The 17228-nt window shown below is 43.8% G+C and overlaps 1 protein-coding gene across 1 annotated transcript in view; it reads left to right on the forward strand.

Moving 5' to 3' along the window:
* LOC137157259 (piezo-type mechanosensitive ion channel component 2-like) overlaps window positions 1–17228 on the forward strand; it is a 54541-nt gene that overhangs the window by 12265 nt on the left and 25048 nt on the right. Inside the window, exons 12-25 of the mRNA XM_067554551.1 lie at window positions 172–353; window positions 876–1024; window positions 3586–3759; window positions 5779–5811; window positions 6451–6554; window positions 7180–7343; window positions 8807–8983; window positions 10228–10359; window positions 11131–11331; window positions 12454–12658; window positions 13585–13686; window positions 13836–14001; window positions 15064–15307; window positions 16739–16835. Of these exons, the coding sequence (XP_067410652.1) occupies window positions 172–353; window positions 876–1024; window positions 3586–3759; window positions 5779–5811; window positions 6451–6554; window positions 7180–7343; window positions 8807–8983; window positions 10228–10359; window positions 11131–11331; window positions 12454–12658; window positions 13585–13686; window positions 13836–14001; window positions 15064–15307; window positions 16739–16835 (2130 nt within the window). The remainder of the gene's footprint in view (window positions 1–171; window positions 354–875; window positions 1025–3585; window positions 3760–5778; window positions 5812–6450; window positions 6555–7179; window positions 7344–8806; window positions 8984–10227; window positions 10360–11130; window positions 11332–12453; window positions 12659–13584; window positions 13687–13835; window positions 14002–15063; window positions 15308–16738; window positions 16836–17228) is intronic.

Genomic DNA, 17228 nt, shown 5'->3' on the forward strand with positions numbered 1-17228 from the left:
AAAGAACTTAAACTATGTCATAGGCTTAGATTGTAACACAAGACATTAAACGCATTAGGATAGATATTTGCTAGCCTAGGAATTTTGAATGATAATAAAGGTATTAGAATGTTACAATTATCAAATCATACTAGGGTCACACCTGACAGATTTGCATTGCTCTTATTACAGAAAGGGAAATCCCACACAATCCTCTGCTGGAAATCTTTGGCTCTCTGATTAAAGGAATGCTGGTGAAATACTGGATCTATTTCTGCGCGGCCATGTTTTTCATTGTCAGTTTCAATGGCAAAGTAGTGGTCTACAAAATTCTGTACATTATGCTCTTTTTGCTCTGTGTAGCTTTATATCAGGTAAGCAAACTGGAATTTAAAGTGCTCACATTCTCCACTTTGTTTCCTCCAGGGCAGACCCACAGCTGCTGCAAACTGTCATAGTCCCATTGAAGTCAAATGGAGTCAGCCACGGATTTGCCCTTTTGTATCCTACCTTTGCCTACAGTATGACTATCTTGATACAGCAGCTGGCCTATATTTGATCCTTAGTTTAGGAAACTTCGTATGTGCTATAGTTACAATTCAATTTGAATTGACGTGACTGTCTCAAGCAGAATAAGGTATCCAAGCTGCTTATTTTGTTGGGGAACCATTGCAGGTGAGAGCAGCGGTTCCAATAAGTTTAGAAAAACAAAGTAAGATTTGCTCACACACATACACACAAGATCACATTGTCACGTGTTCCAGACTCATCAATAAGAGTTCGGATTTTGGCATTTTAGACAGGAGAGGGGATTTGACTCAGATGCTGTCAGTGGACAGCCTTCAGTTTACTTAACAAACCGAGGTTCATCTAACCTGAAATGCATTTGGTTTCAGGTTCACTATGAGTGGTGGAGACGAATTCTCAAGTATTTTTGGCTCACTGTTGTCTCTTATTCCATGGTGGTCCTCATCGCTGTGTATGCCTACCAATTTAAAACCATTTCTGGGTTTTTCCTCCTGACCTTGGGATTGTCAGAAGAGGGGTAAGAACTCTACATTTTAAAGAGCTGAAAGAAAATTATCCTCCTGGAAATCTTATTTCACGCTTTTTACCTAAGAATCTATGTTATAATTTACATGTATTATGGTAGTGTTTTGAGGCACCAACGCTAGATTAGGGCCCACTGTGCTAGGTAGTGTATAAACATAGTAAGCAACAGTCCCTGCCCCAAAGACCTGAGAGTCTAATAGATAAGACAGAGATTATAGACCAGACTGTGATATGCTCATTCATCCTGAATAGTGCCCTACACCACAAGTCGTGCTATTGACATCAATGGAACTTTGCCATTGAGCTTCTGGCTCAGAATCTGCTCACCTGCGTGATGAAGATCATGATGAAAAACAAATGATCATTTATTGGCCCATCCAAAAATTGCTCACCCCAGGGAAGATGCAGAGAGGAATTTTTCAAGGCTGAAGGAATCATTGTCACATTGGTTATTCAGGTACCCTTACTCCAAATGCCACCTTACTTCATAAGGATAGCCACTGATTTCAATAGAATTCAGAGTAAGTGTAAGTCACACAACATGAATAAGGATATCAGTAGCTAGCTCTTGGATCACCCCACACACACTACACATGTCCCCTCCAACAGTTATACTAAGCCACTAAAATCCATTGCTAACAGTAGCCAGTTCTTATCTCTCCATCATCAGGTGTGGCTGCTGCCTCAGTTTCCCTTCATAAGCAGCACCTGATGGGGGTGGACATTTTAGCCCTTTGGCCAATCTTTCAAGGCCCCCCCTTGCAGAATATCCAAAGTCCCAAGTAAACAACTGGGCAGCCGGCACAAAGGTTCACTATACACACTGCCTCCTCGTCAGGTTCCTTCACTCAGGCATTTCCACCCTAGAGGCTGATGTACATAAACAAAGCAAAGAGAGTACAAAATACACAGTCCGTGGAAGGATCCCTGACTACTTGATCACAGGCTCCCTTAGCTGAAGTGGGGAATGTGGGTCTCCTTCCTTCCCCCCTCAGCAGGAAGAGACAACTCTGGTCCCTTCACCCAGGAGAAGAAAACTCTAGAAAAGCCCCAAATTAATTCCCTTGCCCAAGGTTTTCTTCTTTGCCCAACCCCCAGCTCTCTTTCTCACATACCTTTGCTCACCTCCTAGGTCTGTCCTGGAGAAATCCACCAGCAGCTACTATTCTTCTCAAAACCTCTCTGGAAGGGGAGGAACAAAAGGGTTTATAAACCAGGCCCTCTTTCCCAGCATGCCCTGCAGCCCACTAAGGCCTGTTTTTTAAAGGGCTCATACACACCTGTACACTGATCACCTATTTAACCATAATTTCCTCCCCATCACTCCTTTATAGCGCAATTCAATTAAACCTCCCCCTCACATTTTACGACCCCACCCCATTCCCATCCCGAATGGCCTGATTTCAAAGTCTACTGAAGTCCATGGAAAGACTCCAATTGACTTCAGCGGGCTTTGGATCAGGGCCTAAATGCCTGTGAAGAAAAGAGAGCCTCGCAGTGTGCCTGGAAGATTAGTAACTCTGGGCTATGTTGCATTAATTAATGATTGTAGGCACTCCGAGAAGCATGGAGGAAAGGATTGGTATGGGTCCAGTCCTGCAAGGTGCTGAGTGCCTCCTCTGATTTCAGTGTGAGCTGGGGGACCTCAGCACTTCCCTTGATAAAACCCAATAAATGCACAACCTTATTATGAGATTAATAATGCAGGGAGGGTGCATTACCCTATTCCCTTTGTGGGTGTCTACAGGGACTCCAGTGGTTTTTGTATTTCAATAGTGTGGCTAAGGCAGCAGGATGTAGATTATAACCCAAACAAACCACAAGGGGTGACTTGCTGAAATACAAACCCAAGGATCGCTTGAGGGACTCAGCTTTTTAATTTTGGGAACTATCGCTGCTGTTAGATTGAAAATAGTGTAGCAAAAGTGCAGGCTTTTCTGGAAAGACTCTGTGCTTTGTTCAGTTACATAGTTTGAGGGTTTTCATAGTAATTATAGCCATACAGTGGTGGCTGTTCAAAGATCAATGGAGTTTATTCCCCCCGCAAAGTGGTTCTTGGATCTTTCCTGTGGTCAGAGAAACGGAGACAGCAGAAAGGAAATTCGGGAATAACATTCTGTGCTTGAAAAAAGACAACGGGGTTCTTTATGTGAACTCAAGGTAACATTGAAAATAAAGGGCTGTCTCTCTAGTAGATGTAGTGTAGTCAATAGCCCCTGTCATGATTTCAGAGTCCAGAACAGGATTCAGAGTCCAGAACAGGATTCAGGGAGACTATGACTGGTGACACAAGGCTCCATCAGTCAGTCAGGGATCTTGAGATCTAGAGAACACGATATGGTCTCTGCACCCAAAAATCTCAATGAAGAATCCCCTTGATGCACATTATCACTGAACTCAGTCTATCCTCTATTGCGAGGGACACTGCAGTAGCTCCACAAAACTAGCTACCTCACTACCTTCTAGAGTAACCTTTTTCAGTACCCTTCCTAGAAATTTTCCCTTAGTTTATAAGGCTGAGCTGTGAAAAGCATTTCCCTTTTTACCTGGCAGGTTAAAAGATCTGGGTCTTGAACAGTATGACACGGTAGAGCTGTTTGCTAAGATTCTGCTTCCTTCCACTTTTCTCCTGGCCTGCATCCTTCAGCTTCGTTACTTTAGTGAGGATTTTCTGAAGATCACTGACCTGAGTAATATTCCCATCAAGCATGAATGTACTTCTGGCAGGTATGTGAGCAGACCTGCACGTTGGTAAACTGTAAAGCATGTGAGGATATCCCTATCAAACAGTTATCATCAGCTGGAAAATGATATTTGAAAATGCTTTACATTTACAAGAATTATTGGGTTTCTGATGCACATGAAGAAACAAAGGCACTTTTACAGATAAGTTAGACCTGCAATTACACTGCAAAGTGGTGCACAGCTGCATATCTAACCAGTGCATGCATTTATTATAGCTGCATATACAAAATGGTACCTGCAGAAACAAATACTTAATTGTGATCATTTGTCCTGCACTTACTCTCCTGGGGGAATTTCACATACACACTAATCACGTACATGCATGTGCAATTACTATGCCTCGCTTATTTGAAATCTGGTCTTTTAAACATAATGGGCCAAATTTTCAAAGCCAGACCCACTGATTGTGCCCATAAAGAGGTGTGCATGTATTGTACCAGTAATCCCACTTTTGCATTCAAAAGCTTCTCTTTACATGTAAAATGGTGGGGCTTTATGGGTGCATTGGTATGGAAATGTTACATCTTGGGTTGAAAATTTGCCTCAAAATAAGAGTCAAACAAGAACAGAACAACAAATCCTTTCCTTAATTTCCTAAACATTGGCAGGAAAGGGTTTCAACTGCTTAATATTTATAAAGAATTTTCACAGAAATCTTATTACCTGTGGAAATACATTAACAGGTTACTTTCCCTCAATGAATTGTAATGGCCCATATTGCCCTTAAAATATTCCATTTTGATTTTGTTGATTTTCTGTTTCTGAATGGAGGGGATGGGACTAATAGAAATATGCCAATATATAGGAGTTTCATACACAAAAAACCTGATTCTACTCCCACTGAGATCCCTGGTAGTTTTGTTATTAATTTCAATGGGAGCAACACGGAGCTCATAAACTCACTTTCTGTGAAGTACACACTGAACCATTGCCATGTAACATGCAACATAGTGACACGTCCATAATACAGAAAAGGCCCAGTTATCAAACTTGGGTGCCTAAAGCCCTAATCCTGCATTAGGATATGCCAGCGTGGAGCCTTGTGCCCGTGCGGATTCCCATAAATGCAAAAAAGATCCTTGAAACCTGTGTTAGGTACCTAAGTGTTAGTTTGAGCACCCAGAAGCACAAATGGATTCCCTGATTTAGTAACCCCGCTTTGAAAATTGGACTCTGTATAACTCCAGAAATACTGGCCTCATTTTATTTTTGGAGGGGTTTTTGGAAAGGAAGGTACTAGCACCGATCCTCATTGTGATGCAGAAAATAATGGGGGAGACTGAGGCACATCCTATCAGCCATGTGCTAAAGAGAACACACACTGAGCTTATGCTATATTTTCTCCATAGTAAAAAGAAAACTGAAACTCAGGTGTATCTCCTGGCTGACATGTGAGTTCATGTGATCTCTTCATCCTTTTCCAAATGTTTTCTTTTTAACTGTATCCAACAACTGTTGTTTTGATTGTACTTCATTTTGCAATTGGGCTCACAACTAACACACTGTGGAGCTCAGTCAGGATAGGAAAGTAGGTCACTGGTAGAGCGGGGAAGAAGAAATAGGGAATGGGCCACCACTGACCTCATGCACGTCCCGGCCAACGTTTTCTTTCCTCTATTGTTGGGCAGTATTCTGTGTGCAAGTTAGCTGCCTTCTCCACTCAAGGCGGATGCACTGTAGTTGGTGCGGTGCAGGTGTAAAACACTTGTTCAGTGTGTGAAGTTGTCTCTATCTAGTGGCTGTCCCCAGCCAGAATAGGCCCTTGCTGCTTCCCTGTTAGCTGCTTACTGATAGCTCGAGGAGTAAGGTGTTGGGTTTGAGTCCTGTGAATGACCTGTATGAATGTGGCCATGTATAATTTGCAAAGTACTTTTGGCGGGGGGAGGGTGTGTGTGTGAAAGGCTCCATACATCTGTAAGGGATTCAGATCAGTAGGTGGACAAAACTAGACAGATCAAATCCAGTCGTTGATGTTCTATTTTTCCTGCTCTTAATTTTCAGGCTTAAAGAAAGTATTTGGAAACTGCAAAACAGGTGAGACTGAAACGACACGGAGACATGCATTTCTCTGTACACCTCATCGGGGTCTACTCCGCTCTTGATGCCTGGATGATACACAGGTTTAGCTCTGATTAGGAGTAAATGGATTTAGTCGTGTTAGTTCTCCATGAATCTATAGATTAACCAAATGGTACATTTGGTGCTTAGAAGTCTAGGAATGCTTGTTCCAGATATGCAGCATTGCCATAGCATGGCTAAGAAAATATTGGAGACAGAATTTTTTTTAAATAGATTCCCATGAGATTTGTTTGCTTTAGTTTAGTTTCCATACTCACAATACAGTAGTATTATTTACAAATGAAACGGGGGGATTTGCAAACTTGCTCAGCTTTGGTTCAATTCTGCTTCTATTAAAGTCAGCGGGAGTTCTACCATTGATTTTAGTTGGAGCAGAGCTAGGCCACCCATGAGTTCATTTGAAAATCCCACCCATAAGTTATACATAGATCACGTGTTTACCTCCACTTTGTATTATGGTCCCTTCGATTAGCTGCAGGCAATTACAAATGGATCGCAAATTGCATGATATGTCTAACTCTCTTGAACACCACAAAGTAACGAGATCAATGTCTAAGTTGTCTGGTATTAGCAACTTCCTCGTGTTCCCAACAGGCTGGCAGCCACTGAACTGCATGGTGAAAATCAAACCACCTTGGACAAAATAGAGAATACAACAGTGGATGAACCCCTGGGAGAGAGTCAGCAGGAGAAATCAGGTGAGGATATGTAGCTCCTTGTACCATTAGTTAATGACTTTTTTTTTTTTTTACATGAAGCAAAGCCAGTATTATGTAGTTTATAGGCAAGGGGTTGAGTATTTTTATTCAAGTATTGCAGGTGTATAGCAGTGAGATTCCTGCCCGCCTGGCCACACCTGCAATCCTTGTCCTCCCTAAACCCAAGGGCTATAGTAAGCAATAATGATTAGTGGGTATAGAGATATAAAGCATGGTGGGTATATAGTTTTTCCTTATTTAGGCCCCAAATACAGTTTTGCTTTGTTCTGTATTCCTAACCTGACTTTGCTCTAGGAACTGTGAGACAGTAGAATTCACAGCTTGTTTCTTAAACTGTAATTGTGCCAAAACAGAATTGTCACCAAAGCCAAAGGAACAGCGCTCCATGTAGGAGATATTGTCGACCTCTTTAATCCCACATTTCTCCACCACAATACTGCCTCCCCTGCACTTTTCCTCCGCATCAGAAATAGGAAGGATGAAGGCAATTGATAAGTCATCTGACAAAGCAGTAAAAATCATAAAGAATCTTTATATCTCGGTCTCCAAAATATTCTTTAAAGGTTATTTTAAAGCACTAACCCAGCATTTTTTCTTTTCTTAGTGGAAGAGCCTAATAAATGGACTCTGGTGATCGACAAGTTGGCTTCTCTTCTCCTGCAGCTTTTGGAAATGGTTCATAAAACTCAGGTGTTAGCATGGAGAATCCTAGAGCTGCACATCCTTAAAATTGTCTCCACTTGGGTCATCTGGATCACTCTCCAGGAGGTCAGTGAATAATACGAAGAACCTGAAAATCTCATTTGTTTTCTGCAAACTCCTTTTCTGGTATTACAAGAGACTCTGATCTCCTCCAGATCAACAGCCATGGCCAGTTATGTTAGTATTTTAGGCCAGTAACTGGAATCCTTGAAGTACATAGAAATGTATAATGACTTAGTCGGGGGCTTGTTCCCCCACTTCTAATAAGGTGTATGCACTCTGTCTGTCATCCAAAACTAGCAGCTTCCTGGGGTTTGGCTTTATTGTCAATACAAGCAACCCAACATAAACCTCAATCCAAACCATTGCTGCAAGCCAGCTGTTTGTAGGGTTTTCCATCCAAGGACTCTCTCCCACTCCCTAGTTTCCTCTGCTTTTTGAAAGGCCCCAACCCCTTTGCTATATTTTGGATGGACCTGAATGAATAGAGCTGCCGGTACTTCTCGGCTACAATTCCAATGCACCTTCATACAGGGTTCATTTATGAGTAGAGTTCTAGACTCTGCCCCCTGTGCCCATTACAAGGCTTCTCTTTAATGCACCAGCCTGTGCACCGCCTCCCAGATCTCCCAGGGAGTGCAGCCAGCATGCCGCCCTTAAAGTGTAGTGTGAACTCTCACCTGACAATGAGCTGCTTTGCTAACTATTGTGGTGGGAGATGCAGAGCCACAGCCTCACTTCTTCCCTGCCCCTTTAGTTAAGATGTGTAGTCCTTGAGTCCAGGAGAGCACAGGGACTGCTACTGTGCCTAGATGGGGGGAGGGGAGACACCATCTGACTTGTTTTAGACATTTTATAATGTGATATGGCATGACAGAGCCTACCTGCTTTTCTTCTCAGTTTGCTAAGTAAAGAATTTCCTTTCTTCCCTGCAGCCATCAGAATAAATCTTAACTGAAACTCAGGTGGCCTATGTAATTCAGACCCAAGGTTTCATAAGTAAATAGCCAGTTAGACAGGGCTCCACCAGAACCCACCTCATCTGTTTGTTTCTGTTAAGATCCAGATTTTCATAACTGTGCCTGTATAATCTCTTTCTAGAGTTACCATGAATGTATGCAACTTCAGTATCTGTCTGTGCAAACTGCCAGTTAGATATTTAACTCTACAGAGGTAGGAACCTGCATAACAGGGACCTAAATGTCACTTAGTTCCTTGTAAGGTAAAAGTCATCCTTAAATATCAGTAAGAGAAAAATGTAAGTAAAATCGTATCACTTCCTACATTTATGTAGGCCCTTTCCTGATGATTAGAGAATCTTGTCCTTTCTGCCCAGCAGCATTAGTGGCCATCCCAAACCACGGAGGCATGTTTTCCTCAAATAGTCTTTTGCTTTATCTATAGTTTAGCTGTTCTTCTGTATTGTGTTGTTGCAAATACTATAAACTGAATTCCTCAACCCACAACCACTGCAGCAGGGAAGTAAGGTACAGGGAAACAACTCAGATTGTTTTCTGCACTGACTTTAGGTATCTTTGATGAATTACCCTTTCTTCATCCTTTGGGTGTTTGCTCTGCCCTATTCCAAGCTGCGCCCCCATGCATCAAGGATCTGCACAGTTTGGTCCTGTGTGATGGTTATCTGTAAAATGATGTACCAGCTGAAATTCATCAGGCCCCATGACTACTCCTCAAACTGTATACAGGTAAGCATTCTAGAGCCCTCAAGTCCTGATTCTGCAAACACTTGGGATATACTGTATCTAGCGCAGCATTTTGGAGTGAACAGAAGCAAGTTTCCCAGCCTGAGTCAGACTCAGGCTAGTGAGGCTCCTTCTGGCGCTCTGAAAAGAGCCATGTAGACGGTGATTTGATGTTGCATCTCAGACTAGAGTTCAGGCTCTGAAGCCTGGGAGAGGAGGGAAATGAGGTTCTGAGTGCATCACACTCAGCAAATATCTATGAACAACCAGCCAGGACAACAGTGTCTGTCTCCAAGTTCAAGAATATCTTTGAACAACGTGCAACTTTCAAGACAAAAATTAACATAGTCGTGTGAGTACAATTCTCTCAGCCAAAGCTTTCCTAACAAGCTTTTGTAAGTTTGTATTTGATAAACAGCTGCTCAATAGGAAAGAAAGTAGAAAGTTTTGAAACTTGCTTATTGAAAGCTAGTAAAGAACTGTAGATAAACACAGACCTTCCGTTTGTGGGCACAATTCATGCATGTAGTTTTCACACTTACGAAAATTTAACCCACAAATTTTGCGCCTGCAAAAGATTTAGGGTCTCACATATTACAGCACGATGGACAACTACCTGATTTGTACTTGAGCTTCAAATGATGGCAAACAGAAGCAAAAAAAGAAGTTGCTTGCCGTTGGTCACACAGCAAGTAGCTGACCCAGGATTCAGGAGTCCTGCTGAGGGCATGTCTACACAAACACTTCATGTGTAGCAAGCTGGGATGTAAATCTACCATGCTCCAATGTGCCATGCACTGATTGTGTATGTGGAAGCTGCTGTGCACTAAACATACCCTGTTTCAGCGGTAGGTCAAGGTGCACGATGGAGCTTCATTTCCTTTACTCGATCACTTCTCTCTCACGTTACTTAATGGGCACAAAAGTAATGAATGGTCAGTAGGCTTATCAAATTAGAGACATATAAATGATAGCTATGCATATAGGAGTGTTGCCAAGAAATCAAGTACTCCTGGGTGAAAATTCTGGCATACAAAAATCATCCATATCTGCCACAAAAGCTAAATTAGAAGGCATCTCTTCCATGTATGTGTGTGTATTACATTCTGGATATAAATTGGTAGACAGACACTTTAAACACAATAGGGAAGCTAGTAGGACTTGTGCTTCCCCTCCCTAGTATTGAAGAAGTTAGTTTCTGAGATTATGTCAGACAAACATGCTTCTTTCCATAGGTGCTGGACCAGAACACGACCTACTATCAGGACAGCCTGGATGAACTGTTGCAGAAATCAGTGTTGTACGTTGCTCCTGTTGATCCTGCAGATTGGTGTGGAGGGTTACGGAAGTGCAATGACAACGTTTTACCCTGCCTGAAGGTAGGATTCTCACTGAGCTGTCTTCTGCCACTATTACTAAAATGAGTAACCAGGGTAGGCAGCAGCTTCTTTGCTCAGCACGAACCCTCTGCTACTGTGTCAGACTTTGACATGCACAAGCAGAAAGAAGAGCGTGAAATAGGAACAGGGCTGAACAAAGGGATCTGAACATTTCTTTAAAATAAATCCTATTTAGATCTTAATGATAAGATTGATAAAAAAGGTTACAGGGTAAGCGGAAGAGAGAGGAGATATGAAAGAAAACGAGAAGGTTCTCAGCCATTCTTCTGTACTTGGTTTTCTTCTCATTCTGCTTCAGTAGCAGAGGAGACATCAGTAAACATTCTCCCGACCTCCAAGAGTCATTATTGTTTGTCGCAAAGAACATCTTATCCCTTGAAATTGTCACTTGCCTGAATCCAGTATAGCTACTACGCTAATAATATGGAGAGAAGTCTCCGAGGAGAATCTTTCCCAAGTCACCATGTTGCAATCTCCCAGGAGAGAAAAGAAGCCTTTATCATTCGTTTCTCTTAGCACTTATTCTTATGAGACATTTTTATAGTGCTGGAAATGTACATGGTACTTCACATCACTTAACATAGCAAAGGCAGTGTCCCTGGCATCCAGTGTAACAGACAAGACATGATACAGAACAGTTTAGTTGTTGTAAACTTCATTTGTCCTGCCATGTGTCTCTCAGGGCTGGTTGCTCAATATTGCATTTAGAATGTCATTAACGTCTGGTGCCATTTCATTCTGCCCTCCCAGAACCACCTCACCATCTTGGCATTAATGGTGATCGAAGTGACCGTGCATCGCCACCAGCTTTTCTACCGGACTCAAAACCAACTGACACCGCCCGTTATAGGGATCATTTTTGATACCATCACCCGAGAGCAGTTGGATGATGGGTTACTCAGCTGTGTCAAATACTTCATCAGCTATGGTTTTTACAAGTTTGGGTTAGAGGTGAGCAAATATCAGGGGAGAAACAGTCCTCTTGGGATCAGGGCCCCAGCAGTAGCTCACTGAGGTATTAAAAAGCCTGTGGAAAACAGAGAGGCTAAATTCTCTTCTGGCGTGAACAAGCACAACCCCATTGACTCTCCTTATAAAATGTGCTCTCATGCAGATACGAGCGGCAATTATCAGTGATATCAGATTGGCACAGATGCAGAGCTCTCAGGGCTTGATTCACCTGCCTGGTTGGAGATCGAGGCAGTTTGAAGTCTGCCCTGCCCAGGTAGCCATGCCAGAGAGTAGATTACAGTAGGAGGGATTCAGCTTGGGGAAGTCAGCTTTAAAATCCAGGCTGCCTGCAAACTTCTGGCCTGGTCTTGTGCTTGCCATACTCCCTTTTGGGTGGCACCAGCTGGCTCCTGTGCCCTGATGGAGAACCACACTCCCTCTCCCATTGGATAAGGAGGGGAAAGGTCAATACAAAAAGTTGATTGCTGCTAAACAATTTTACATGTCAACAGGTCCTTTTTTTGCCTGTTGCGGGATAGTTTTTACTATAGCGTAAGGTGAATGCATTGTTTTGCAGGTACATCCCCTTCCCCAGCTTTTGAAAACTTGGCCCTTGTAGTCCGAGTCATTCTCTTCACGACATGAACTTTTTAAGTGTTTCCCCTTCGTAGCCCCAGTTCAGCGAGAGTCACCCTTGTGGAAGAAAGGCAGAATTTGCCTCTCCCTATCTTATTCCCTTGTGACCAACACTCCTTTCTTTTATCTATCAACTTTGACTAAAGTTTTACCAATATAATTAAACCACTATAGTCATATGGTTAGAACTCATGTGGACCCTTATTCTGGAATGAGTGCCTTTCAGATTAGTTTAAACTCCTTCTCAAGTGACAGAAGATAACTGAAAAAGCCTCTCTTACACCAGAGTAAGAGTGTCCACGTGGCAGGGCTATACTGCTAAAGTTACATTGGTTTAAATGTACATCTTAGCTTATACCAGTATGACTTTCCCACATAGCCAAGTGCTAACACGCACCCCAATGGTGACTTCTGAAAAATTAAGCCGTCGGAGGGTTTTCCGATGAAGCCACCACCTGGGCTCACTGGAATATTCCATTCTTGCAGATATGTCTCATCGCTGCCATTAATGTCATTAAGCAGCGTATGGATTTCTATGCCCTTCTCCATGGCTGCTGGGTGATCTACCTGCTGCATCGCCGCCGAAGGAAAGCAGTGGCGGAGGTCTGGCCGAGATACTGCTGTTTCCTTGCCAGTGTCATGACCTTCCAGTATTTGCTGTGCATTGGCCTTCCTCCTGCTTTCTGCAAAGGTAAATGCAGCACAGTGCATTGTCCGAGTGGGTGTGTGAGTGAACACGCACCGCTGGTCTGGCACCTCCTCCTGGTTGCTTTGGAGATTAGCTCAGGGCCGACACCCCCTGTCCACAGCCTGCGCACGGTCACCCAGTCCCTGCTTCTGCCCACAGCCTCTCTCTCGGCTGCCAGAAATGCAGTGTCCTTTTAGTGGCTTGGCCCGCGGCTGCATCGCTATCCATGTTTCCCCCTTCCGGGGGCTAGTGTCTCAGTCCAATAATCATGCCACTTCCCCGTGGTGAGTGTGGAGGAAGCTTTCTAGCCCAAGGACCCTGAGTATAGCAGCCTCCTGCTGTGCCTCTGTTCCTCTCACCGCTGCTACGATCCCCTGGACTACTTCCCCACAGCCCCAGTACCTATTTCATCCTTACCTCAGGACACTCCGCTGCTCAGTCCCTGCAGCCAGCCAGAAGCTCTATCTTCCCCACGCCCCGCCAGCAACTGACCTGTCCGTGGTGCTAACTTTCTTTCAGCCTGCTAGGGACACAGCCCTCACTTCTTGGGCTTCCAGCAGCAACTGACCTTTGTCTGTCCTGCAGCTGCTTTTATGTGAGCTTGCTAGGTCCTGATTGGCTGCTCCTTGCAATCTCTCTCCTATTGGCTGCATTCCATGCAGCCTCTCTAGGCCTCTTTGAACCCTATACATGCCAGTGTGGGGCAGGAGCCCCATCACAGACTCCCATTGAATTCTTCGGGGGCTTGAGTCAACTCACACTGAAGAACTCACAGCATCAGCATTACTTGTTTCAGCGCTGATGAGAGCTCGATTTTATTGGTAGCAACAGTACCAACCCTGTGCTGCTAGCCAGACATGTGCCATTTCCCTTGAGAAATGCTGATGCACAAATGTTTTGTGTGATAAAAAGAACCCATTTGCCAACAGATTATCCATGGAGAACCTCTCGCTGGACAATCCACTCCAATCTGATCAAGTGGCTCTATCTGCCTGATTTTGCCAAGAGACCTGATGTCAGTTTTCTCCTGTGTAAGTAACAATCATCCAGTGCAGCATTTTACTGTCTGAAAGTCCTGCTGCTAAATACTAATAATTGTTAACCATAATATTAAACATCATTAGAATAATCTTGTCTGAAGCTGCTGAGAACCTGTTTTCCTATGGCTTCTCTCCTCCAGATGACTTCCTGCTTCTGCTTTTTGCCTCGCTGCAACGGCAGGTATTTGAAGATGAGAATAAGGCATGTGTGCGAATGCAGGCAGGAGACAATGTGGAGATCAGCTGTGAATTAGACCCAGCCACTCTCAGCCAGTACAGCCCTGTGCCAAACTTTATCTATTGCAGGTAGGAACCAACAACGTTTGCTTTGGCCAGGTGTAACAGGTGGAAGGGTGGACTCTTGAAAGTGTTTGGATGCAAGATTTCATTCAGGCCTTTAAAAGAAGTAGAGGGCAGCTATGCAGTTTGGGTCTGGAGCCAGGTTTGTGCCCCATCCAGTCCAAAGTTTGTGGGTGTTTGTATGTGCGGTTCATCTTTAGTTACAAACCCTTTCGTAGATTACGATTTTAAAGCCAGAAGGGATCACCCAGTCTGGCCTTCAGTGCAACACAAGTCAGAGAATTTCACCCACTTACCCCCATCTTGGCCCCAATAACTTGTATTTGACGAAATCATAGTTTCAAGATGGGCAGCCCGTCTTTAGCTGAAGACATCAAGAGATGGAGAATCCACCACGTCCTTAGGTAGTTTGCTCCAACAGTTCATCACCCTCACCCTTAAAAATCATAAGCTGACCCACTGCTGCCATGCTGACTAAACTCTAGCACTCTCCTGGAATTTCCTGTGTCTTATATAATACAGTAGCTGGTTTTAGTATACTCAGTGCATCCAAATAAAATGTCATTTCATTAGAAGCCGGCATAGTATCAGAGAATGGACTGCTACAGTATCCTTGGATAAATAACAAAATAGATTTACAGTTAACTTTATCAACTCATTAGCAAAAGATCTTGAGTGGGTCTATGCAAAGTTCATACCGAATGGAAAATTTTTGCAAGTAGCAACTTTTCTCTTCTCTGTATGAGCCAGCAACATATTTATGAACCACTTTAATTTTTAGTGTAATAGGCATATAAAATAACCCATGATATTTAGCTCTTTTCTTGCTGTTTGCAAAAGGAGTGGGCAAGCCTGTTAACTCAGTGCACCTGGAGGAACTGCTTCCTAGGGACCACAACGTTCACTGATCTAGTCTCAACTGAGCTGGTGTGTAAGGTGTAGGTGCAATGGTGTGCTGCCATCAGTCAAGGGGCACTGTTGATTTAAATATTTAAGTGCATGGCCACCAGTTGGCGAACACAAGAGCCGCCCTGAAACTGCTCTGACACTCCATTCCCCCTCCCACAGGTCCTATTTGGATATGGCTAAAGTGGTTGTGTTCAGCTATCACTTCTGGTTTGTGCTCTGTCTGATTTTTATCACTGGGACAACTCGAATCAACATATTCTGTCTGGGCTATCTGATGGCGTGTTTCTACTTTATGATCTTTGGAAGCAGTCTTCTCCTCAAGCCGGTCAAGAATATTCTCAGATTGTGGGACTGTTTGATTGCGTACACTGCCTTGGTTATAATGATGAAGAATCTTCTAGCTGTATGTATTGTCTTTCACAAAATTAAGGGAATATCTGCCCTCTTATTATTTTTTATATTACATTTGGACCTAGAGGCATCAGCTGAGATCTGGGACCTAATAGGCTAGGGTTTTTACATATGCGTAGTGAAAAATGACCCTATCCCAAGAACTTACAGTCTGAGGCCCTGATCCTACAATGATCTCCTCATGGGCAGATCCTTGGTGCCAGAGAGGTTCTTGACAGACAAAAGGTGGAAGAAAGGGAAGTATTAGTATCCCCACTTTTCAGCTGGGGGAACTGAGGGACACAGAGTGCAGGTGACTTTCCCAAGGTCACACAGGTAGTGTGTAACAGAGTAGAGAACATAACCCAGAACTCGTGAGTGCCAGTCCAGTGCTTGAATCTCAAGACCGTCCATCCACTATATTTCCATAGCCAAGTAATAGCCAGTGGGCAGTGGAATTGGTGGGCTTCTGCTGTGTGGGGGAAAGCAGGATGTGGAGCCCGCACTTCTGCCTCTGCCGAGTTGAGGAGCTTGTGAGTGAAGCTGGTTTCAGGAGATGTGGCGTGCAGGGGAGCTGGGTTTCAGGGCAAGACAGGGGAGTTACAAGGACATGTCCAGGGCCCCTACAATGAAGTGGCTTCACTGGTTAAAGCCTTTCTCTCCATGCATGAAGGGGTGGGGACACAGCCACTATGAAGGCCACTGAGTCCTGAGGCCAACTAATGGCTCTGTGACTGCCCTGTGGTCTCTGGGGCAGGATTTTGCCACCCATTTGTGGAACTCCCCTGAGCACAGCCCACTTACTCTCTCTGGAACATGGCCCTGTTTGATTTTTCCAGTTCAGTTGATTTAAGCCCCTGTATATTATGATAAATGTTACATAATAAAATTAAGCACGTTTCAAAAAAATAATCTGGCCATATATCTGAATGACTTATTCCCCTAGAAGGCAGGGAAGCATTCCCAGCTGTGGTCTGTGCTGGATCTCTTCTGTGAGTGAAAGGACAACGTCTTTCCCCAAGCTATTCACACGGCACTTTTGATCGGAACTAAATTCACTGAAAAAGTAAAAAAGAGTTTTCGGAAATAGCTTCCTGCTCATGAAAATCTATGAAAATCTATCAGTCCGTCCATGAGAGACGTGTGGCATGGCTTGACCCCAGCTTTCCACATGCATGCCCTACCAACAGCAAACAGAGAGCAAAGCAGTTATAGGCCATTCCTCCATGCTGCCTGTCTTCTCTGTTCCATTGGCAGGAAAGGGTTGGGATACATGAGAATCCTCTTCTCCAGCTAATTCAGGAACAGCGGCTAGAAAGGCTCATTAAATTGACCCATTATACTGGTTTGGATAGAAAGAGCAAGTGCAATTAGAGCTGAGATGATTGAATGCAACGGAACAGAATGCTGCTGAGCCTTTTCACTGTCTCCTTTTTGATTGTAGATTGGAGCGTGTGCCTATCTTGATAAATTACTGAGAAACCACTGCTGGCTAATACAGACGTTTGGCATGTTCTGTACTATAACGGGATATGACTTGAGTAAGTAGCAAATAATGAACAGGAAGAGAGGAGGTACCACACGACTGTCGTTCCAGGCAAACATTTTCTTACTGAGGCAAAGTCAATAAAACCCTGCATGCCTAGCCGTGCAAGCAGATCCCTGCTCTATTGAAGTGGAGGGCAAAATGTGTATGGTATGTTACAATTCCATGTGGAAAGATACCACTGGCCCATCTAGGCTGGGGAAAGGACAGGAGCAAGTGCTAGAGGCTCCAGAGTAAGGTAGCAAGCCACCGTTGTGCACCCTATTCACTCCAATGTGTTATGGGATGTGTGTGTGAGAGAGATGGTAACCACAAAGGAGCCCAGCAGCCTCTAGTGGAATTGTATAATGGGTCTGATACAAAGGCCATTGAAGCCAACGAGAGTCTT

This window comes from Emydura macquarii, unplaced genomic scaffold (genome assembly GCF_026122565.2).
Source record: "Emydura macquarii macquarii isolate MOO-44397 ecotype Brisbane River unplaced genomic scaffold, CSIRO-AGI_Emac_v2 contig_1483, whole genome shotgun sequence".
Classification (NCBI taxonomy): domain Eukaryota; kingdom Metazoa; phylum Chordata; order Testudines; family Chelidae; genus Emydura; species Emydura macquarii.